This window comes from Podarcis bocagei, assembly GCF_964188305.1.
Source record: "Podarcis bocagei genome assembly, chromosome: 13".
NCBI lineage: Eukaryota > Metazoa > Chordata > Lepidosauria > Squamata > Lacertidae > Podarcis > Podarcis bocagei.
In genome coordinates this window covers 56216117-56239067 of record NC_138138.1, presented here as the reverse complement: position 1 = coordinate 56239067, position 22951 = coordinate 56216117, and the positions used below count along the sequence as shown (strand labels likewise).

The 22951-nt window shown below is 55.4% G+C and overlaps 1 protein-coding gene across 2 annotated transcripts; it reads right to left on the bottom strand.

The window, feature by feature from the left end:
• Window positions 1-112: 112 nt before the first annotated feature.
• On the bottom strand, window positions 113-21648 carry NYAP1 (neuronal tyrosine phosphorylated phosphoinositide-3-kinase adaptor 1). 2 transcript variants are annotated; one of them, XM_081167842.1, is made up of 7 exons: window positions 21511-21648; window positions 20594-20739; window positions 7599-7891; window positions 4707-6008; window positions 3945-4157; window positions 3126-3235; window positions 113-1077 (listed from the first exon to the last, which is right to left on the bottom strand). In XM_081167842.1, exons 2-7 carry the CDS (start codon window positions 20659-20661, stop codon window positions 820-822), a joined length of 2244 nt encoding a protein of 747 aa, XP_081023968.1. In that variant the 5' UTR covers window positions 20662-20739; window positions 21511-21648; the 3' UTR covers window positions 113-819. The 2 variants fall into 2 exon arrangements, with proteins under 2 accessions (XP_081023968.1, XP_081023967.1); XM_081167841.1 differs by lacking the exon at window positions 21511-21648 and having other exon boundaries at window positions 20594-21408.
• Window positions 21649-22951: the final 1303 nt, after the last annotated feature.

The following is a 22951-nucleotide window of genomic DNA, read 5'->3' as shown; positions in this document are numbered from 1 at the left end:
TTGTTCAGGAAAAGCAGGAGAAATTTCAGGCACCTCTAGTCAGCCCCCACCCCACCCCCACCCAATGTGAAGTTGCAGCCCTCCCTCCCTCCCTCCCGCCCCCCCCAAAACATCCACTCCCAAGTGGCATTTTCAGAGATGGAAGGGGAAAAACCGTGCGAGCGATTGGAAGTGCGCCTGGCACTTTTAACCACATCATCTTTTGGCAAAAGGAGGAGGCGGCTATCTTTTCGCCCGACACACACGCAACCACAGCACGGCTACACCTGTCGCCCCCCGCCCTCCCCCCCCGCCCACAACCTCCTAAGAAAGGCGAGTGTTGGTGTCTTAGATGTCAGTCAGTTGGCATAGATGCAGCTGGCTCTGGTGTGGGGAGGTGGGGGCAGCTGTTCCAAACAGGCAACCTTTTGCTTGGCTCTGATATGCAGCTACCTCTGTGGTGTGGCTGTGGGGCCATTGATGCAGGGGTTCCTCAGAGGGAGGCAGCGGCGGCGGCGGCAGCAGCGGCGGTGGCGGTAGCTGGCTGTCCACCAGGATGGGTGTGTCTTGCCTGGCGCTTCCAGCATCCATCCCTATCTCTTTTCCATCCGTGATATCGCCAAGGAGAAATCCCCCTCTCCTTCGCCAAAAGTCATAGCTCAGCAGGGAGCTGGCCCCCAGGCAGCCCAGGCAGTCTCTGGTCAGTCCCAGGCCAGAAGGGCTCCCAGGGGCAGGCAGGGCACCATGCTGCCAGCAGTCAGCCCTGCGGTGACGACGACGGTGTGTTCAGCTCGGCCAGCACAAGGCACAGGTTCCTTGGGGCTCAGCCCCCACTCACTGTCATATGGCCGTGTCCCACAGCACCGTCTGCTGGCGGCGGCAGGGCGGCGTCCCGGACTTGCGGTTCTCCGTGTTCCTCCGCCAGCTGGGCAGGATGGGCATGCTCTCCTGCTTGCACAGGCTGCGCTCGGGACGGTGCCGAGCTTTGATCTCCTTGCAGACGCACCGCTTGCGCTCGATGACCTCCAGCAGCTTCCCATCCCTCTCGCGGGAGCTCTGTGGGGCCCCCGACGCCGGCAGCTGTGCATGCTGCAAGGCCTGCAAGGGGGAAAAGGGGTTGGGAGGACATTGTCATTGGAGGTGGGCAGGGGGAGAGAAAAAATGTCCCCAGCAAGGCTGTCCTCCTCCCTCTGATGCGGCCTTTGCCAACATGGGACCTGCCAGGTGTCCCATTAGCCCCACCCATCTGTAGTCCCATCAGACCACGAGATTTAGTTTGAAGTGATCTGGGGAGCAGCAGGTTGGCAAAGGCTGCTCTAAGACACAAGAAGCTGGATCTGTTGCCCTCCCCAAATATGCTCTGGAGCGTGGTGGGGTGGGGACCTAGAACAGATTAGTAAGGAGAGGAAGTTCCTCTGCACAGCTGAAAATCTTTGCACTAATGGAAGCACTTCACTCCACAAGATAGATTATGAGCAAGATAGATTATGAGCCCGCCTTGGCATGTCAGCTGCCTACGTCCTGCTGAAATTTGTAGTGTTGGTGGAGCAGCAGAGCAAGGGGGAAACCTCATAAGCCGAGTAGGATGCTTTTCTATCTCTTTACATCATACACCTCCTTTTTTAGCCTATGAATTATTAATTATTATTATTATTATTATTATTATTATTATTATTATTATTTTGTTGCATTCCTCGTGAAAGCGACTCAAAGCAACTTACAGAAACAACAGAATCACTCAGACCAATTACAATGAGTACAACCAAGAAACAAGAATCAAGAATCACAAAACAGAGAAACCAGTAGGAGAACACTTCAATCTCCCAGGACATTCTATACAAGATCTCAAAGTAGCTGTTTTACTACAAAGGAATTTCAGAAATAGACTGGAAAGAGAAGCTGCTGAATTGCAACTCATTACCAAACTTAAAACAATGGAGAGACCTGGTTTGAACAAAGACATTGGATTCTTATCTCATTATACATGACTAAGCCATTTCTCACCTTCTCACCCCTTGCCTTTTCCTGTAAGACCTATTACAGTCGTTAAGAGTCGTCAACAGGCTCATCTCAGCTACCTGCCAATCTCCCATTCCCACCACCCTTCTGAGTAATACCCCTCCCCACCTTCTCACTATATAGAAGGATCTGGCAACTTCTGTTTCAGTGTATCTGAAGAAGTGTGCATGCACACGAAAGCTCATACCAAGAACTAACTTAGTTGGTCTTTAAGGTGCTACTGGAAGGAATTTTTTTATTTTGACTACAACCAAGAAAAAAACTAAAAAACCACCCTGACACAGATAACAGGTGGGTCCTGGCCCACAAAGAGGCCACAGATACCCCAAGCCCTTCCAATTAAGTGCCAAAAGCCCAGGTAGGAAGGACAGGTTTTTTGGCACCTAGCCATAGACAAAAATGGCGCCACGTCTGCCTCCTTGGAGAGAGCATTTCACAAGTTGGGAGCCACTGCTGAAAAGGCTGTTCTCTTGTCGCCACCCTCTGGACCCCCCCCCCATGGCTCCTGGAGAAGGGCCTCAGGTGACAATGGCTGGGGGTCTGAGTCAGTTCATGTCGCAACAGTTTGTGTCTTATGTTACTCCTACGCACACCAAAACAGCGCAAGTAATTTTGCAGCTATTTGTTTCCCCCACAAAATCTGGGAAAGGAGATGCATTTGTAAAATTAAGTGTCGCTGCTATTTGTTAATATTCATTTGCTGCTTTCCTCAAGAAAATGACCCAAAGTGTATTTACAAGCACAATGATAAACTCTAACCAATCAGCACAACCCAAAGAAACTTTATAAACCATCACTGTACGAATAACGGGCAGATCTTACTGATCCTGATCCTTTAAAGGAGGCTGCAGATGCTCTCTAAATCCTTCAAATTAAGGGCCAAAAATCGGAGATAAAAGGGAAAGGTTTTTGCCAGCCCTTAAAAATGAAGATGGCGCCACCCAGTGTCACCCAGGACCTGATCTCCTGCTGCCATGTCCCCCATGGCCCTGATACAACAGGCTTCCTCTCTGTTTTCAGAGAAACGCAGGCGTGCGCACACACAGAATCCCTCGGTCTAAGCCACTAGGCCCCAACCCTTTCCAACCATTCAACCCCCATCCCACCGGCCTTCACCTCCAACATACCAGGCTGGCTGGGTCCCGAGCGTGGCTGCACGGTCTCTGCGCGTGAATCACGGCATGTCGGACGCCAGAGGTGGATGCCGAGCGGCCCAGAAGGTAGCCCCCTGTGAAATCTGGGGTGTGCGAGGGGAGAGCAGGACACAGACTATTGAGCAATGGGACCCCCTACTAAGCACTCCCTCCCCCTTATCATGGCTGGCCCCAGATGTTGCCTGTCTTTCTCTCTAAGAGGAGGCGTGCCAGGAACGTGTCTGAAAGGGAGCAACAGCCTTGTACACTGAATAAAGCAAAAATAATCAAATCTCCCTCTTCTTTCCTTGGGGAATGTCTGTAGCTCAGCAAGCTTTGCATGCAGAAGGACCCAAGTTCAGTCACCGATGGCTTGAAACCTGGACAAGTCCCCCTCAGTCAGTGTAGACAGTACTGGGTTGGTGGACCAATGGTCACACAGTATGAGGTAGCATCCTCTGTTCCCCCTCAACCCCAACAGCAAAGCAGGATTTCAGGGGGAACGAGAGACCCTCGGGAATAGCCCCCAGCAGAAAAGAGCCTGGCATGATGAACAAGTGAACAAACATCTCTGTGTGTGTGTGTGTTTTCCTCTCTCTCTCTCTTCCTCTCTCTCCTCTGCATCCTGCACTTGCTTGCTGCAGTCTGTCCTCATTTGAAGGTCACCTGCTCCTTTCTTTTGCAGCTGCATCGCATACAAGTTCTGCAGCCAAAACGAGGCAGAGAACAAAGAGGGATCCCTCACAACCCCCACCCCGCAAAAGCAAGGCTGTGCCCTGCAAGCCCCCCGCCCCCGGGCAAAGGCAGCCTCACCTCCATTACGATGACAGGCAGGGAAGGTCTGGCAGGGAATGGGCAAATTTGTCCTCCCCACTGGCATCTTGGCAGCCAGGCCCTCCGGCCCCGGGGCGCGGACAGGGATGCCCGACTGCAGGACCACCGGCGGCTGGTGGGCCTTCTCTTCCTTTTCCATTTTCGGTGGAGCGCCATCTCCACTGTCCCAGCCTTGGGGGCCTTCTGCAGCCTCTGAAAAGTCGGGGGAAGACGAGCTCAAGGAGGGAGGCAGGAACGGGCACAAGGAGGTGGGAAAGCTCCCGCGTATGCTCACACCTGCCTGACAGGGTCAGCCAGCGCAGGAGGCCTGCATAATGTGCATCCCCAGGGACCAGTGGAGCCTTGGGAAGGTTGGGCAGGGAGGCATGCCGCCAGAACCCAAAACTCTCTGGATCGACTTCTTGTTAGACTGGAAGCCTCATTCGTTCTGCAAGTGGTTGGAGAAAGGGTCCCCTAGGGAGGAAACCCGCCCTCTCCCAGTGCTGGCAGCTGGGCCCAAAAGGGATGAAAAAACTCAGCCACACTCCCCAATAGAAGGCACTTTGGCTGCTCTTCCTCACCACGCTCCTCCTCACTGGTTTAGTGTCAGCCTGCGGGTGACCCCAGGCCAAAGGCAGCATTTTCCCCAGGAGAGAAGCTTCATCAATGCTTCGTCCTCCCAACCCCTAGAATACCAGCCAGAATTGTCTCCCTGCCCCCACCTGCCCCGCCCAAGGGTTGGTGCCTCTGGACCACACTCACTCTCCGGCTCTTTCCCCTTCTGGCTGGCGTAGCCCATCCTCCTCTGCAGGACCCATCCAAAGGGCTCCTCCTCCCCCAGCGGGGGCCGGCCGCACTCCTCGCTGGACAGGACGTGGGAGCAGGCAATGCTGGTGAATGCCCGGTCCTGCAGCTGGATCTTGACCGCCGATGAAGCCTTGGTGCCCACATTCTTGACGCTCTCGTATGCCGGCGGGCGCTTCATGCCCACGCAGGGCGCAGGGTAAGTCCAGACCATGCCCAGGGGCGGAGGGTCGGGCAGCGTGCACGCCCGCTGTACCTGCTTGCAGGACGGCACGGTGGACGGGCGGGCGCACAGCAGGCCGTGCAGCACCGAGATCTCCTTCTCCGTCTTCTGCTCGGCCGGAGCGGAGTGCGTGGTGACCTTGACCGCAGAGTACACCATGGTGTAGGAAACAGCCGGCTTCTCTTTCACCGGCAGCATGGAGGGGACGGAGGCCGCGGGCAGCACTGGCGCCGGGGCCTGCTTGGCCGGCGGGCAGATCATGCTGTGGGAGTTGGGGAGCTCCTTCTCTCCTTTGCTCTGGCCTGCGGGCTGTGGAGGGAGCGGCGTGGAGTGGCTGCGGGCACGGCCAGAGGGCCCCAGGGCGGCGCTCTCACCGCTCCGTGGGTGGTGGTGTTGGTGGTGGTGGTGACTGGGGACCTGTGGGGTCATGGGGGCAGAGGGCGCCTCCTTGCTGTGGCAGGGGACGGGCAGCTTGGAGCCATCCTGACCTGTGGGTTTGTACCCCTTCTTCCCCTGGGGGAATGCCAGCAGTGGGGGGCGATGCTGCAGGAGATTGGGGAAGGGCGGAGGGATCTCGCAGGGGGACGTCTTGGTGCCTGGCGGTGGCGCTGCCGCCTTGGCAGCCTCCCGCTTCACAGGGCGGTGGCGCGGGGAGGCCGGGGCCCCATTGGGGCGGGACTCCCCCCCGCCTTCTTCAGGGAGCGGGTATTTCATCTCCTCATAAATGGCTTCGCTCTCGTCAGAGTCCTCGTCGGCTGTGGGGGGCGCTTGGGATGGGAGGCCAGGTCCCCGGAAAATGTCCCCGACCATCTCAATGTACACAGGCTCGTCCTCCTCGGCGTCAGAGCCCTTTGCCTGGCTGTGGGAGAAGGCGCGGCCGTAGCGCTGCATTGCCCCGGCTGCAGCGGGGCCCGGAAGTCGACCTGAATACGTCTCGTCGAACGAGACAGATAAGTGGGTGTTGGGGCTGCGCTTTGGCTTCTGTGGGGGAACCTTGCGCCCCGATTCTCGGCTCTCTGTGCTTGACTTATGGGAAGCTGGTGGAGAAAGGCAACAGCGAAGGAGGGAAAAGAGCATGCGTTAAATGCAAGACAAATGGTGGCCGGATAAGGAGGCGGGGGGCTCAGCTCCAGGACCCACGTGCAATACTCCAGTTGTGTACACACCGTGCATCGAAAACTTCTGCCAAAGAATCCAGGGAATGGTAGTTTACACCTCATGGAGCTACAATTCCCAGCACCCTTAACAAGCTACAGCTCCCAGGATTCTCTGGGGGGTGCCATGTGCTGCAAAAGGAAGAGAGGTGGCGTCCGGGTGCAAACTGAGCTGCTGCTGGATCTCCAAGGTCATTCTTTCTCTGGGAATGATGGGCAGCATCCCAGGCAGCCTTAAGAAATGCGGGGGGGGGGGACACCCAGTCCCCCTGATGCTTCTCCCAGGGGCACACTAGCGCTGGACGATATCAGCTTTTCAACATCGCGGTGTATCGCCAACGAAACATTGCTATTTGGTGATAAACTGCGCTGTTGCAAAAACAAGCCCCATTGGCCTCTGCCCGCGAGGTGCCTGGTGAAACTGCCCCAGCTCTCACCTTGGGATCTGAGGCAGGTTCACCCAGGCGCTCACGGGCTGGGACAGCGCAGCTTGTTTGTGGTCCCCCTCCCCAGTTGAGGCAGCTCACAACAAAAGACCAGGCCCAAGGCCCAGATGATTCAGCACCCTGTTCTCAGAAGGAGGACCTGAGTGTGACAGCGATTCTTCCTTCCTGCAATTCCCAGCAACCCGTATTCAGAGGCGAGAAGCCTCCCATGGTGGTGGGAGAACACAGTCGTCATTAGAAGAGCCCCTGGATCAGGCCAATGGCCCATCTAGTCCGGCAGCCTCAATGGGAAACCAGCAGGCAACATTTGAGCACAGGAGCAACATCTCTCCCCTCCTGGCGTTTCGAGCAACTGCTAATCAGGAGCATTGCTGCTTCCAGCTGTGAGGACAGAGCAGAGCCATTGTGGCTAGAAGCCATGGATAGCCCTCTCCTCTTCCATGGATTTGTCCCGTCCTCTTTTAAAGCCATCCCAGTTGGTGGCCACCCCTGCCTCCTCTGGCAGGGAGTTCCAAAGTTTACACGCTTTGGCGGAGAGACGGAACACTTTCTTTTATCTGTCCTAAATCTTCCAACATGCATCTTCATTGGGTGTTACGAGAGAGCGAGGAAAACTTTTCTGTCCGCTTTCTCCATGCTAGGCATCATTTTATAATCTTCTATCATATCCCCTCTTCCTCACCTTTTCCTTGCCTCAAAGGAAGTCCCTCCATCCCCTCCATTGTTTTCCGTGTTCCTTTTCTGAACCTTTTCGAAGTCTATTGAGGTGAGGCAATGGGGTCCCTCGCTTTGTCTTCTGCTCGGGTAACCCCTGCTGCCGTGTTTTCTCCCCACCATGTCCCCCGTCCCCCCACTGCCGGCTGGTTTTGTAAGTCCAGCAGGCAGCTTGCGCCCCAGGGGTGGCAAGTCAAGCTGGCCTGCTTGACAACTTCTCCGAGCAACACAGCCCTGCCACCCTAAATGCCACCCTGGGCCCCCCGGCACGTTCTGGCTCTGCTTCCCAGGGCAGCCCCGTCCCCCTCCTTACTTCCTCTCTTGCTCCCCGCCGGCTCTAGGGCGGACTTGGCCTCGGCGCTGAGCTTGGTGCTGGGGTGACGCTTGGGCTTCGCTGGCGGCTTCCGGGATCCTGCGGCTGCATCCCCTGAGCTGTTGTCCACGCTGCCCACCGAGTGGCAGGAGAGGGAGCGGGGCGCCATGCTGCTGGCGCAGGGGTGCGGGGCATGCTCCTGCGAGGCCGGCATGGTCATGAACCCCATCCTGAAGTGGCGGCGGAAAGAGGCCACGTCCCGCACCTTCCCCACGCTGGGCTCCTTGGCCGAACTGCGGAGGAAGAAGCAGAGAGGGGTGAGGACAAAGCCACCGAGCCCTCAAGTACATGAACGGGTGGTTGGGAGGGAAACACACACACACTCATCTGCACCAAGGCTTATTTATTTCACAAAATTTTATACACCACTTGATTGGGGCAGGGGAACTAACCACCTCAAAGAGGTTTATGAAAAAAGAGAAAACAATATTATCGGTAAGAGAAATAGGCAATAGCAATGTAAGGCTTTCAAAAAATTAAAATGTCAGTAGACTAGCAATTCTAGTATTGAAGTAATCCATGTTATTGATGCAATAAGGGCGCATTAAAGGTAAAGGGACCCCTGAACATTAGGTCCAGTCGTGACCGACTCTGGGGTTGTGGCGCTCATCTCGCCTTATTGGCTGAGGGAGCCGGCGTACAGCTTCCGGGTCATGTGACCAGCATGACTCAGGTGCTTCTGGCAAACCAGAGCAGCGCATGGACACGCCGTTTACCTTCCCGCCGGAGTGGTACCTATCTATCTACTTGCATTTTGAGGTGCTTTTGAACTGCTAGGTTGGCAGGAGCAGGGACCGAGCAACGGGAGCTCACCCCGTCGCAGGGATTCGAACTGCTGACCTTCTGATTGGCAAGTCCTAGGCTCTGTGGTTTAACCCACAGCACCACCTGCGTCCCAGTCAAGGGCACATTAGAGGCGGATTTATCCTGGACTGTGTCCACACATCATTCTGCTTTATTAGCTGTGATGTTTCTCCCAATGTTACTGTGTTTTTGCCATATGGACGAGATAAACCGGAACTTTTAAAGCATAAATAGTTAATAAGATTCCAATGGGAACTCACGGAGATTGCATCGGTTGGAAATGAAACCGAATGTCCGCCCTGAAAGTTTTGCAGCCGCCAACCATATTGTTATTCCTAGTTTATTTTTATGGACAAAAATGCCCCCAAAGTGGGACTTCTGATAATTGTTTATGGTGCAAGCGCAAGGACAAACCATCACACATCCACAATAAAAGTGATGTGAGGGTAGAGGGCAGAGCTGGTGTCATGTGGTAGTTTTGCAATAAGGAGGGAGATTGTCACAGCTGTGGCTTGAAGCTGCAAGGCTGCCCCCTCCTCAATTGGCCCCACACCCACTATAAGCTTCTGTTCTTCTGGGGTTTGCCTTAAGCAACACCTTGTGGCACCCGGCTGACCTTAGAAGAACTCCTCCCCTCAGGGTCCCTGCAAGGGAAGCCACCTGACTGCTTCTTTGTGAAGGAGATTGCTAGATAATAGCCCAGAATGGCCCTTAATGGGAGCTAATTGGGAGGAGAACTGTGTGCAGAAACTTGCACATCTCTGTGTAGGAGAGAGAAACAAACAGCTTTTGGCAGTTGGAAGAAGCAGGAAGGCAGCTCACGCAGAAGGTCTAGGTTGGGTCACCAGCATCTCCCAGTGGGGCTGGGAATGTCCCTTGTCTGAAACCAGGAGAGCCGAGCAAGTGGAAGCACACGGAGAGCCGGCTGGATCAGGCCAGTGGCCCATCTAGTCCCGCATCCTGTTCTCACAGTGGCCAGCCCGGTGCCCCAAAGGTCCGGCCTGGCCCAAGATGTTTTGACACCTGAGGCACAGCACAAAATGGTGCCCCCCTCCCACCAGGGAAGACGGGGTGAGTGAAGATCTACATCAGGAACAAGGAGGGAATCCAACCAACCTCACCTGACACTTGAAGTGGGAATAAAAGGCCGTTGCAGGGGGAAGGGGCCCATTCTGATTACACCAGGAGACCCCCTGCTCCCTGCCATTTCCTCCCCAGGGGTGGTAGGGGACCAGCAGCACCTCCTATTCGCCAAGAGGACATTGTAGTAGTGATGTATGGAAGTGAGAGCTGGACCATCAAGAAGGCTGATCGGCGAAGAATGGATGCTTTTGAATTATGGTGCTGGAGGAGACTCTGGAGAGTCCCATGGACTGCAAGAAGATCAAACCTCTCCATTCGGAAGGAAATCAGTCCTCAGTGCTCACTGGAAGGACAGATCCTGAAGCTGAGGCTCCAAGACTTTGGCCACCTCATGAGAAGAGAAGACTCCCTGGAAAAGACCCTGATGTTGGGAAAGATGGAGGGCACAAGGAGAAGGGGACGACGGAGGACGAGATGGTGGGACAGTGTTCTCGAAGCTACCAGCATGAGTTTGACCAAACTGCGGTTGGCAGTGGAAGACAGGAGTGCCTGGCGTGCTCTGGTCCAGGGGGTCATGAAGAGTTGGACACGACTAAAGGACTAAACAACAACACCAAGGAGGGGGCAGACGTGGTCTCCAAGGAACGTGCTGCAGTCGGGAGCAACAGAGGCAATGCCTTCCTCGGAGACCAGATCTGTTGCCCTGTGGATCCTGCTGCCTGAGGCGGTCACCTCCCCCTGAAGTTTCCAACAACTAGCATCCATAAGCATTGCTGGCTCCAACTTTGTAGGCAGAGCGCAGCCATCATGGCTAATAGCCATTGATAGCCGTATCCTTCATGAATTTGTCTAATCCTCTTTTAAAGCCATCTGGGTGGGTGGCCACCGCTGCCACTTTCTCCGAACAAAAAGGGCCTGCGGTGTTTCCTCACAGGGGGGTTGTTCTGTCCCCTTGCCTTGCGGAAACACCTGCTCCCTTTGCCTCCACTGACGCTCTCCACTTCTCTGACAGGCCAGGCTCCAACAGAGGCTCATGTTCGCTCCTCTAAAGGAAGCCGAACCCTAGGAAGTGCCGTGCATTGACATTCTCACTGCTGGGAAGCCCGGGGGGGGCAGTGTGTGTGTGACCCCACCCTTGCTAGCACAGATGTTTTGGGCTGCAGTTCCCATCAGACAGCTGTGCTACCAAGGGCTGACGGGAGTTGTAGTTTAAAACACCGGGAGATTTTCAAGTGGGCCAAAGCTGTGTTAAGAACTGAACTTCTCATTACTGAAGAATACGATGCCCCCAAAGTCTATGATTCCCTCCCCGCATTCTTCCAAGAGGGTGTCCCCATTTGCACAAAGAGCCTCTTCTCTCTCCTGCGACCCCAACCCCTTTTTCATTTTAAAAAGAAATCCGATCACCCACTGTGATCAGGACTGCCTCTCAGTTAACTGAGGCATCCAGGGGGTGATTTGAGCCCCTTGGTTTCTGGAATGAGGGCTGGGACGGAGCGTAAGAAGAGCCTGCCGGATCAGGCCAAAGGGGGTCCTATCCAGTCCAGTTCTCACAGCCAGGTGCCTCTTCTGGGAAGCTCACGGCAAACAGGACCTGGGTGCAACAGCACTCTCCCCGCTTGTGATTCCCAGCAAGTGCTATTCAAAAGCATAACTGCTTCTGATAGTTTTGGGTGGGTGGGTGAGAGAACATAGCTGTTGTGGCTAGTAACCAGTGGCCGCCTCCCCTTCCTCCATGAATTTGTCTGATCCTCTTATAGAGCCACCCAAGCTGGTGGCCATCACTACAACTTGTGAGAGGCAAAAAAGAGAGCTTTATATCCACTGTATCCATGCATTAATATATACACACCTCTTGTCATTTACACACCCTTATTCACCTCCGAATATAAAACCCCCAAATGCTGCAACCTTTCCACAAAGCGAAGGATGTTCTGGAGAGGACCTGAGCACAGCTCCACCCCTGATTTCCAGCAAATGATACATAGAGTGGAGGGAGAGCAATCAGGGCTAGCATTCCCTCCCCAACCCTGCCTCCATGTACCACATTTTATTTTTTTTAAAAGGCATTTCCCCCTATCTTCCCCTCCCCCCTGCACAGCAACATACACATCACACTTGCCGGCAGCAGAGAAATGTGCTGCAGTGTGTCAGCTGCAGCTGGCAAAGAGCCAAGGGCTGGGAGTGGCTTCTCCCAAACGCCCCTTCATCCCCGATGAGCAGCCCCTTCCCGCAGGCCCCTTCCTCCCTCCCTCCCTCTCTCTGTCTCTCTGTGTCTTGGCACAGTGGCAGAGGGAAGACAGGAGAGAAGACAGGGCACGTGCCAACAGCAGATGCTGGGCGAGTAAACAAACCCTCGGCTGCTCCCTGGTTTTCGGAGAGACGTTGGCTGAGGCCCAGCCAGTCTGGCATCGCCAGATCCCACCCTCCAGTCATCACACCAGTTCTGGGTGAGACGGAGGAGGAAGGAGCGAGTGCCTGCCTGTAGCAATCTCCACAGCCAAGCAAGAAAGGAGCTGGCCAGACGAGGAGAGAGAGAGAGGGAAGAGCGTATTTCATGCCCATCTGCCTTTGCCCCACCCTGCTTCCCGAATGGTCCCCTCTTATCTGCTCACTCCACAGACTGCCTTCCTGCATCCTGCCCATCTCCTAAGTTAGTTTTCTTCGCCAACGTGGTGTGCTCTAGATGCTTTGGACTACAGCTTCCACCAGCCCCCAGCTGGCACGGTTGGCAAAAGCTGCCTTAAGCCCGTAGCCTAAGACAGCTAGGTCAGCCGCAATGTTTGGCCCAGACGCAGGCCTTTCCCTACATTGTTAGTCCACATTTTTTACAGCGGCTGCACCAGTACCAAAGGAAGACAGGCCAGACTGAGAATGATTCGCAGGGTACCTTCAGTTGGGACCATTTTTGTTTCGGGAAGGAAGCTAGCAGGCCATTGAACTGCAAGGAACTGGTCTCCAGGGCAGGGTCCCTTAAGAATTCTGGGCAACTGCAAAACTTGCTGCCTTAAGCCATTGCTCCAGGAAGCTTAGTCTCTTCTGTGCTGACTGGAAGCAGCACTCCAGAGATTCAGATTGGGATGGGGACCATCTGCATGTCAAATAAGTGCTGTTCACACCTTTCCACACACAGCTGGTCCAATAATGCCCCCAAACCACTTGGGGCTTTGCCTTTCTAAGACCCCTCCCTCCCCTACGCAACCCAATACCTCCCACCCCCTGTTCACCGCCATTCATCCTCCCAGCTTTCCCCCCTCCACACCCACCCGCCCATTGACATCACGATTCCACCACAGACATCTTTGCTCCTCTCATGCGCCGCCACCCTCCTCCTTCCTCAGCCACCCTCCTCCTGACTTCCTTCTGGCCACACCTCTCCCAGCCTCCCGCTGGCAGACCTTCAGCATCTCCTCTCTTTCTCTTCCCTGGTTTTATTCGCTGGAGTGAAGGGTCCTGGGTACCAAAAGTCTGAGGATGCAGCAGGATGCTGGCGATGGCCCAGCAGTTTCCATGGAAACTGCGTCTGGGTGACCTGCAGGAGCCAGGCAACATCAGCCTGCTGGTGCCTTTAACCCTTCACTTCCTGCGAACCAGGGGAGGGGGAAACAATCCTCACCCCAAGCAGGTTTCATTATCTCTGTTTGGGACAAGTGGGAGTGAGGCAGCTGCGAGGGTAGCTGTGGAGGGGGTCTCCCTCCTGGCCTCTTGGAGGCCAGGCTGAGCACTCAGAGCCACCTCGACAAACTGAAGAAGAGGGCACATCAAAATGGGAATTCAGGAAGGTCAAACAAGCTGAAGGTGGGGGGAGAGGGGCAGAGCAGAGTGGGACTCAGGGTTTGATGGCTTGGCTGGTGCACAGGGCAGGACTTGGATGGGGTTAGGCTGAGCCTGATCCAACACGGCAAGGGAAGAGGATGAGTAAGAGCTCACCCTCTGGAAAAAGTTACCACGACACAAATCCTAGGCAGAGGCAGCCTTATCCCCTCACCCAGGTGTTCAGCAGCTGGCATCTTTGGGCATCTGCCAGAGCTCCAGCAGGACTTGCTGGTGCCAAACCTGCTCCAGACCCTCCCCACCAGGTGGCAGAAAGCTGCAAGCTGCTAACATCATTTCCCACAAAGCACTGGGGCAGCACTTCGTTGGGCGCTCCCAGGCATTCTGGGAAATTCTAAATGGCAGCTGGAGGGCAGCATCAATGAGTGAGCCTGCTGGAGGGGGACAGATCAGGCACTGTGCCATGGGCCATGTTCAGAACTTCCGATTTACGCAAGCAAGGGAGCAGGATCTTCAGTGAGTTTGTGGGGACAGACCCAGGACAGCAGAGAGCTTTTCCTTCAGGATTGCCTGCCCTGCGAGAGAAGGGTGGGAAAGATGTCCTCACTGGGGCTACTTCCAGTCATGGGGTTTTGTGCCGGCTTCCTTTGCTAACAGCAGCCTCCCCATCACACTGGTGGCAGAAACCTAGCATGGATGAATGGTGAAGACCGGAAAGAGAAGATGTTGGAAGCTGAAGAGGCCACAGAGGTTAGTAAGCAGGAAGAGGCTGTGGCAGAGAGAAGTCCAGACTCAGTGGCAGAAGCTGAAGCAGGAGAGGAGCAGGGCCAGGAGACAGGTAAGGCAGGCTGCTGAAGAAGCCGGGGGGGGGGTCTCCACCTCCTGCTGTGACCAGCTTCCCTCCCCTTCTGGTCTCCCAGAACCAGGAGAGGTATGAAGAGGATGGAGCAAAGAGAGACAAGATGAAGGAGCCTTAGATTGCTTGGGAAGGAAGAAGGGGACTTAGAGAGTTGCGGGAAGGCAAGTGCCTCATAGACAGTATCTTAAAAAGCAGAGACACCACCTTGCCAACAAAGGTCCATATAGTTAAAGCTATGGTTTTCCCAGTAGTGATGTATGGAAGTGAGAGCTGGACCATAAAGAAGGCTGATTGCTTTTGAATTCTGGTGCTGGAGGAGACTCTTGAGAGTCCCATGGACTGCAAGAAGATCAAACCTCTCCATTCTGAAGGAAATCAGCCCTGAGTGCTCACTGGAAGGACAGATCCTGAAGCTGAGGCTCCAAGACTTTGGCCACCTCATGAGAAGAGAAGACTCCCTGAAAAAGACCCTGATGCTGGGAAAGATGGAGGGCACAAGGAGAAGGGGACGACGGAGGACGAGATGGTGGGACAGTGTTCTCAAAGCGACCAGCATGAGTGTGACCAAACTGCGGGAGGCAGTGGAAGACAGGAGTGCCTGGTGTGCTCTGGTCCAGGGGGTCACGAAGAGGCGGACATGACTAAACGACTAAACAACAACAATTGCCTCATTTGGGGGTAAGACCTACTGGGAAGAGTTGCTGTGCTCACTGGGCCTCAGCTGTTTTGCTTCTTTCAATAAAGATTTAACTTCACTGACACCTTGGGAGTTAGAATCATAGGATCATAGAATCATAGAGTTGGAGGAGATCACAAGGGCCATCGAGTCCAACCCCCCTGCCGGCCTTCTCCCGACACCCAGCCCGACACTGATAGATTCAGGAAGAAGAGGAGGAAGTACTTAGTCAAACTAGGGAATTTGTTTCCAGAAGGTGCAGAGATGGCCACCAACTTTGGACTGTGAAGGAGTTAGACTTTGAACGGAGGCTGTGACTGGCCACTACTAGCTCCCGTGATGCGTATCTAGGATGATAGGGAGCTGCCTTATTCCGAGTCAGAACACGAACCCATCTTGCTCAAAAATTGTCCATACTGAATATAGGAGGCTCTCCAGATTCCAGAATGGGGTGTCTTCTGGCTCTACCTGGAAATGCCATTAGGAACAGGACCTGGGACCCATCTGCACACAGAGAAGCTGCTCTGCCCACTGAGCTATGGACTCTGTTACCTCCGGGATCAAAATGAGCATGCCTCTGGATGTGAAATTGCTGGGGAGTAACACCAGGCCCTCTGCTCTTGCCTGTGGGGTTCCCAGAAGAGGCAGCTGGTTAAACTGCAGCGGGAAACGGGCGGTTGGACTAGATTAGCCTCCAGTGACTACACACATTCTTCTGCTCAGAGCCACTGTGGCTTGCTGAGTTTTGGAAAAAACACAGTGGCGGACCGAAGACCTTGGGTGAAACAAAACATGGGCAAAATGCCCCGCTTTCTGTTAGAGCCAAAGCTGGCTGAGATGAAATTGCTTGACGTCACGCCCCACCACTTGGGTCCAGGTTTGGAAGGGAGTTTTGTAACTGAGGGACATCCAAACCCACAGATTCGAGTTGGAAGAAAGGAGAGCCCAACCGGAAGTTAAGAAGAACTTCCTGGTGGTAAGAGCCATTTGACCGTGGAACGGACTCCCTTGGAAAGTGGTGGGCTCTCCTTCACTGGAGGTTGTCAAACACAGTTTGGACATCAGGGATTCTTTTCCTGACTAGATGAGCTTTGGTGGAACTCTACAGATTCTATGATTTTGTGACAGCCACTGAGAAAAGCAGGCAATAGCCTGGCCTTAAGCTTAGAGGTACTGTGGAATATAACCTGAGTTCAGATCCCACCTTGGACACGGGCCCAACATGTCATCTGCCACCGCACTCCCTCCAAAAAACCCAAACCCCTCAGCACCTTGCCTGTAAAATGGGACCAGCAGCGGCCCACCTCACTGGGCTGCTGTGGGAGCAAATACATTCAAGACTGCGCCATGCTTTGCAACTGGAAGGACTGCATAAATGTTTTCTCTTCAAAAAGGCAGAAAGGTTGCCTGTCCGTAAAAGTCAGCTGCTATGTCAAAACTGTTCTTGTGAATCATCCGTCTGGAGCAGAAATCAAAGCCCCTCCAAGGAACTGTTTTTGCTGATGCTCCCCTGAGTCACGCAGTCGCAGGCTGAAGCCAGCAAAGGCTTGATTTGACCCGGAACTCAGCGAGCTTTAGCCCCAGGACCTGTTTTCCAGTGTTTAACAAGTGAAAATTCCAATTCCGTTGTACATATGCAGAGCGCTCTTCCCTCAACCAGCCTCCTCCTCTCACTGTATGCGCAAGGAAATCCAGGCGAGTGAGTACCTCTCGTGGAAGCTGCCCATCTTACCCGCCAACACACAAGAGGGATAGAGTCACAGGACAGATAAACCCCTTCTTCGTGCAACACATAAACTATGGAACTCACTGCCACAGGAGACAGGGATGGCTACTGACTTAGGTGCCTTCTCATGTACAGTGGTACCTTGGGTTACAGACGCTTCAGGTTACAGACTTCGCTAACCCAGAAATAGTACCTCGCGTTAAGAACTTTGCTTCAGGATGAGAACAGAAATTGCGCGGCAGCGGCAGCCAGAGGCCCCACTAGCTAAAGTGGTACACACTTTACCAACTGCACTGGCTCCCGGTGGAGTACAGGGTCAGGTTTAAGGTGCTGGCTTTGACCTTTAAAGGACCCACGTACCTACGGGACTGCCTCTCCTGGTATGCCCCATGGAGAACATTAAGGTCCACAAATGACAACATTTTGGAGGCCCCAAGCCTCAAGGAGGTTAGATTGGTCTCAACTAGGACCAGGGCCTTTTCAGTACTGCCCCCACTTGGTGGAACGATCTGTCCCAAGAGACCAGGGCCCTGCGGGACTTGACATCTTTCCGCAGAGCCTGCAAGACGGAGCTGTTCTGCCTGGCCTTTGGTTTGGACTCTGTCTGACCCTTATGTTTCCCTCCCCTTATGGTTTTGATGAGGCTGCATTTTAATTGCATTTTAACCTGTATTTTAAATCCCCCCCATTATGTTTTTACGGTCAAAGTCGCCCTGAACCTGGCTCTGACCGCGGAGGGCAGGGTATAAATAAAATTTATTATTATTATATTTTTATTATTATTATTACCTCAGGTTAAGAACAGTTTCAGGTTAAGAACGGACCTCTGGAATGAATTAAGTTCTTAACCTGAGGCACCACTGTCCTCTGTGTTTTCATACTGCATTTTTATGTTGTGCGAACCGCCCTGAGACCTATGGGTGAAGGGCGGTATACAAATTTAACAAATAAATAGGAGAGGGTTAGACAAATTCACGGAGGTGGAGAGGACCATTGATGGCTACTAGCTGGAGGCAGAGATGTTCCTGAATACAAGTTGCTGGAAACTGCAGGAGAGGAGAGTTGCTCTTGTATTCGAATCCTGCTTCTGGGTTTCCCCATAATGCCCCCCTGCCTGGCCACTGTGAGAACAGGATGCTGGGTAGGTGGGCCGTGGGCCTGATCCAACAGACTCTTCTTATGCGGTGAGGACAGGCCCCCACTGCCCGGCATTTGCTGGGTCCTGCCTGAGCCTCTGAGATCTCACAGTCAATCTGCCCCTCCAAATAATAGCCAATCATTAGAGCAGCTTTTCTGCATCAGATGGGGAAGGCTGGCTCTCATTCACCACCCCACCATTCAGCGAATGCGGCCTGCCCCCCCCCTCCACCCCAGATTATCTGAGGATAACCTGGGCTTTTTAAACGCCTGTGAAAAACACCAGGGGCTATATATAGAGCACTTAGTCCAGGCAGGGAAACTTCCACCAGGGCACGCGGATTAGGGCCAGAGGGGAGAACATCTGCCAAGAGAGAGCGGGGCGTCTTAAAAATAACAATGGGGTGGGGTGTAGGGGAGACAAACCAAGGGGCTTTAAGGCCAGGTGGCTGGCGCTCGGGAAAACCGGTCAAGGGCAACGAGACGTCACCAGGCACTGGTGGGTTCCAGGAACAGTGAAGTCGCTGCTGGGAATCACTCTCTAAGCCAGGGGTCAGCAACGTGCGGCCCATGGGCCGGATGCGGCCCACAAAGGCCATTTTTACCAGCCCACAAGCCGCCCCTGAATCGAGCCGCCTGCTTGGCGAGTCCCCCACGCGCTGCACTAAATCAGCACAGCGTGGCGTGGCGACTCGCTGAGCAGCGCCGGAAATTGCGTCTGCACACGCGCAGATACCGGAAATCACGTCTGCGCATGTCCAGATGCCAAGAATCGCTTCTGCGCAGGAGCGGTTTTGGCGTCTGGGCATGTGCAGAAGCGATTTTCGGCATCTGGGCATGCGCAAAAGCGATTTTCGGCACCGCGGACATGCACAGACACAATTTCCAGCATCGCACTGCAGCAGTCCGGCCCACGGACGATCTCCGTGGGAGTGATCCGGCCCATGGCCGTTAAACCTTGCCGACCCCTGCTCTAAGCTCTTTCCTCTCCATAGAATCATAGACTTGTAGAGTTGGAAGGGGCACCAAGGGTCATCTAGTCCAACCCCACGATGAGCAGCTTATTATTATGTATCTCTTATTAAAAGCCTCCAGTGAAGGAGAATCCACCACCTCCGATGGGATTCCGTTCCACTGTTGAACGGCTCTACCAGAAAGTTCTTCCTAATATTTGGTCAGAATCTCTTTGCAGTTTGAATCCATTCGTTCGGGTCCTGGCCCGCAGAGCAGCAGGAAACAAGATTGCTCCTTCTTCCAGGGGACAGGCCTTTAGATATTTGAAGATGGCCATCCTCTCATCTCTTAGTCTCCTCTTCTCCAGGCTTAACATCCCCAACTCCCTCAAGTTCATTATCTTGATGGTCCTCCTCAACAGTTTAACCCGCAAGGCCCCTGCCTCTTGACGATCTCACACCTCTTCTATGTGGGAATGTTCAGGGCATGCAGAGGAAGTCTGTCCCAGCCCAGAAGGAAACAGGAAGTTTACCTGCTGGCTGGACAAACATTCCTCCCCATGTGTAAACACGTTCACTCTAGGAATGTTGTACTTGACTGCTCTTGTGTTTCACATCCCACATACTACCCCTCTCCTTGCATCAGCTTTCCTCAACTTGGTGCCCTCCAGGTATTTTGGCCTACAACTCCCATCAGCCCCAGCCGGCATGGCTGTGTGATGTTGAGGCTGATAGATGTTGTAATCCAAAAATGTCTGGAGGGCACCGGGTTGGGGAAGAGCAGGCTAGCCTGTTTCATTGAGCGAAGAGCATACTTGGAAAACGCCTGGGAGCTCTGAAGGAAAAAGGAGGATTTGGAATCGGGAAGATGTTTTCACTTTGATTTCTAATGAATATACGATGCTGCCTTATCCGTCCCCTCATCCATATAGTTCAGTATTGCCTACACTGGCTGGCAGCCTCTCTCCAGGGTTTGAGACAAGGGCCATTCCCAGCCTAACCTGAAGATGTCACCAGGGATCAAACCTTCTGCACGCCAAGCAAGTGCTCTCTGCCTAAGCGAAGGCCCTTCTCTCTATTCAAGGTTCTGCAGCAATCAAGGAAAAGCGGACAACTTATTTCTCCCCTCCCTGTCCTGCTATACATCACCATAACAGCGTTGGGAATGAAGATAAGCAAGGTATGATCTCAGGGCCTGGGTGGCCAGATCAAACACGCCACAAGAGAAACAGGCAACGCACAAGGGAGCTTTGCATGAGGTCAAATACAAGACCATCACAAGATCGGAACTGGCATATCAAGAGGCCAGCTGCAGTTATTTTCAAACCGGACTTGTGAAAGAGAACCAAAGGAAAAATCACAACAGTGACACCAGTACCAAAACAAGCCTTGCGAGTCATCTGAGAAAAACGGAAATAAAAGCCATTGTTGCAGCACCACGCCACAAAAATAGCAGCCTCAAACTCGCAGGTGACTGAGACATTTAAAAGCACACCAAGTTTTTCTTGGGTTTATTCTGGGCCTGGCTCGGAGCAAGGCATTCTGGGCTTTGGTCTTTTTGTGCTTTGAATCTATTTGGCCTGCAGCCCTCAAAACCTGGCTGTCCACAACATCCTTTAGAGACCCACTTCGAATCCAAGCTAGTTCCAAGACAGAATCCTGCCTGCCTGAAATGATCTCCCAACTGTTGTGGAAGATTCTCAGGGGCTGGGCACTGCCAGGCCTCCAGCTGAAGGGAGTTCCAGTGGTGCCAGGCAGCTACCCAGCTGCGCTCCCTCCAAGTGTGCCCTTTCCTGCCCAGCACAGGTGGGTGAACTCTGGGGTCAACCTTTGTTTGGACCTCTGCCTAACGCTATACCCCCCATTGCCTTTTTCAGCGCCTGCGGACCACGTCGGGGGCCAACGCCTCCATCCCTGGCCTACCTCTTCTTGGGGTCGTCGTCCTTGCTCTGTTTCCACTCCACCTTGCTCTTGCGGTACAGAAGGTTCATTTCGTTGCGCAGCTGCTCCCGGGGGTGGCACGTCTGGCTCAGGGCCCCGTAGGCCCAGCGGCCACGATCCTCAATGAACTGCAGAAACACGGAGATCAAAGCTTCCTGGGGGCCTGCATTCATCTTCCGGTGGCTGGCAGGCGGTGGGGAGGGGGTGCCCAGAAAGGGGGGGGCTCTGCTGAGGGAGAGAGACTATATTAGGGGGAGGGGACAGGTAGAAAGGTGTTCCTGCATGTGGGTGTGTGCGGATCCACCCATCTCAGAGCTCAGGCCCAGAACGCATTCATGAGCGAAGGAATGTAGGAAGCTGGCTTACGCCAAGCTGAGTGTGTGTGCACTGGCTGGCAGCAGTGGTTCTCCGGTGTTTCAGACGCAGGGTGTCTTACCGTTCAGTAATGCTAGAGAGCGCCTTGCTGACCACTAGCCGATAAACATATATTTTTGCTGGGAGGCAACCGTGTCCATTTGTGGCCTTATGGAGTTCTGGGCTTGGCTGTAGGGGATGGAACAGTCCAGATGTACCCCAGACCCTCCTGGGGGGTGCCTGTGGGCTTCAGCGCAACTCAAGGCCCAGTGCAAGTGGGGGGGGGGTGGCGGCTCTGAGAAGGGCCAGACCCAGAGAGTCTCAGCCCCCCCAGAGGCGGCCCAGAGCTTGGACTCCTGGGTCCCCTCTCAGGCCCAAGATTTTGCTGATGGGACAATCCTGCCTGCGGTGGGGTGCCAAAGAGAGATCAGTTGGGGGCTCAGCCAGAGCAGGCAAGCGAGGGAGACCCCTATCGGGCGGGGTATGCGTCACACCCCACGACTAGCCGCCGCCCCCCCCCCCCCCACAAGGCGATGGCTAAGTACCTGCTGGGCTGGAGCCGCCGGCGCCCCTTGCGGAGGGGGCTATCTGGGAGGGCAGCCGGGGCCGGCTCGCTGGGGCATGTCCTCCGCCCGCGGCATGGATCAGGCCCCTGCTTCGGCGCCGGGGGGGCGCCCCTCCATGCGGCCTCGGGCCTCGCTTGCCGGCCGGCCGGGAGGGAGGGAAGGCGGGATGCTGGTCGCGGCTGCTGGGGCCCAAAAAGAGAGAGAGAGAGAGAAAGGCCTTAGAGGAGGCGACGCGGCGGCGGCGGAGGGGGGGGTCTCTCTGCTTCCCAGCTCCCCCCTCCAAGCCAGACCTCGCCCATCCCCTCCCGCCGCCCCCCCTCCCCAAGCCCCAATCCTCCGCAGGCCCCTCGCCTCCCGGGGCCGACCTGCCTGGGCTAGGAGGGCACCTGCGCCCGCCGCAACCCTGCGCGCTTGGCCCAGCCCAGCCTCATCCCGTTGCCGCGGCGACGTTGCCGGAGGGAGGGAGATGGGGAGGACCACGCCGGGATGGCGGGCGGGGAGGGGGGCGCAGGCAGGCAGGCGCGGCTCTTGGGCTGGCTGGCTGGCTGGGGTGGGGGGGCTGTCCCTCTTCTCGCCGCCGCCGCCGCTCACCTGGCCTCAGGGCTGCTCCGTCCTCCCCATCGCGGCTCCGGCTGACGCAGCGTCGCGGCGGCGGCGGCGGCTCCCTCCGCCCAGCAGCAGCAGCCCGAGAGCGAGCCAGCCAGCCAGCCAGCCGGGGAGCGCGCCCGGCGCGCGGGGTGGGAGGGGGGAAGAGGGAGGGAGATGGCGGGACCCCCACCCCTCGGAGAGAGGGCAGAGCTGCGCGCGTACGGGGAGGGTTGAGCGCGCAGGGGGTCGGGCACAGGCGGCCTGGGCGCCCCTCTCGGCCCGGGCAGGTTGGGAAGGGAAAAGGGGCGCGCCCTTTTTGCAGCCTCCCAACGAGCCCCCCCCCCACCTCCAGCGCGGACGGAGGCCCCGCCTGCCACGCCCGAGCTGGATCCGGCGCCAGGGACACCCGCTGCCTTCGCCGTCCAGCGTGCGCGCCTTCCAAGCGAAGGGCAAGATCAAGGCGCCATCCCTCATCGAGGAAGACCGGGACGACTCGTCCCGACGGGGCCCAGCCAGGCGTCTCCCTGGAGGAGAGGGCGAGGGGAGGCTGCAGCCCGTATCCAACTCAGGCTGATGGATCAGGCCGGACCGGGCGCGGGGGTGGGGGTACCTCGAGGGCAAGGAGGATGGGAAGGGTACCGGCTTCTCTTTGCGCCGCGAATCGAAGCCAGCGCCCGCATCCATCCTTTGCCTGAGGGACATCCGGAGCAGCTTTAGACTGACTCCAGCCTGCTCAGCATTGTCAGCGCCGGCACGGACTGGCAGCAGCAGCTCTCCAGGGTTTGGGGAGGGCGTTCCCAGCTGTACCCAGAGACGCCTTCGGAGACTGGGC

Bases quoted from the DNA above. Each gene is read 5' to 3' on its own strand.
- NYAP1 (XM_081167841.1), bottom strand. From the start codon at position 20,784: ATGAATGCAGGCCCCCAGGAAGCTTTGATCTCCGTGTTTCTGCAGTTC. The intron at 7,892-20,593 runs GTAGGCCAGGGA...CTTCCTCCGCAG, and splicing joins GACGACGACCCCAAGAAGAG to TTCGGCCAAGGAGCCCAGCG. The intron at 6,009-7,598 runs GTAAGGAGGGGG...TTTCTCCACCAG, and splicing joins GGCGGGGAGCAAGAGAGGAA to CTTCCCATAAGTCAAGCACA.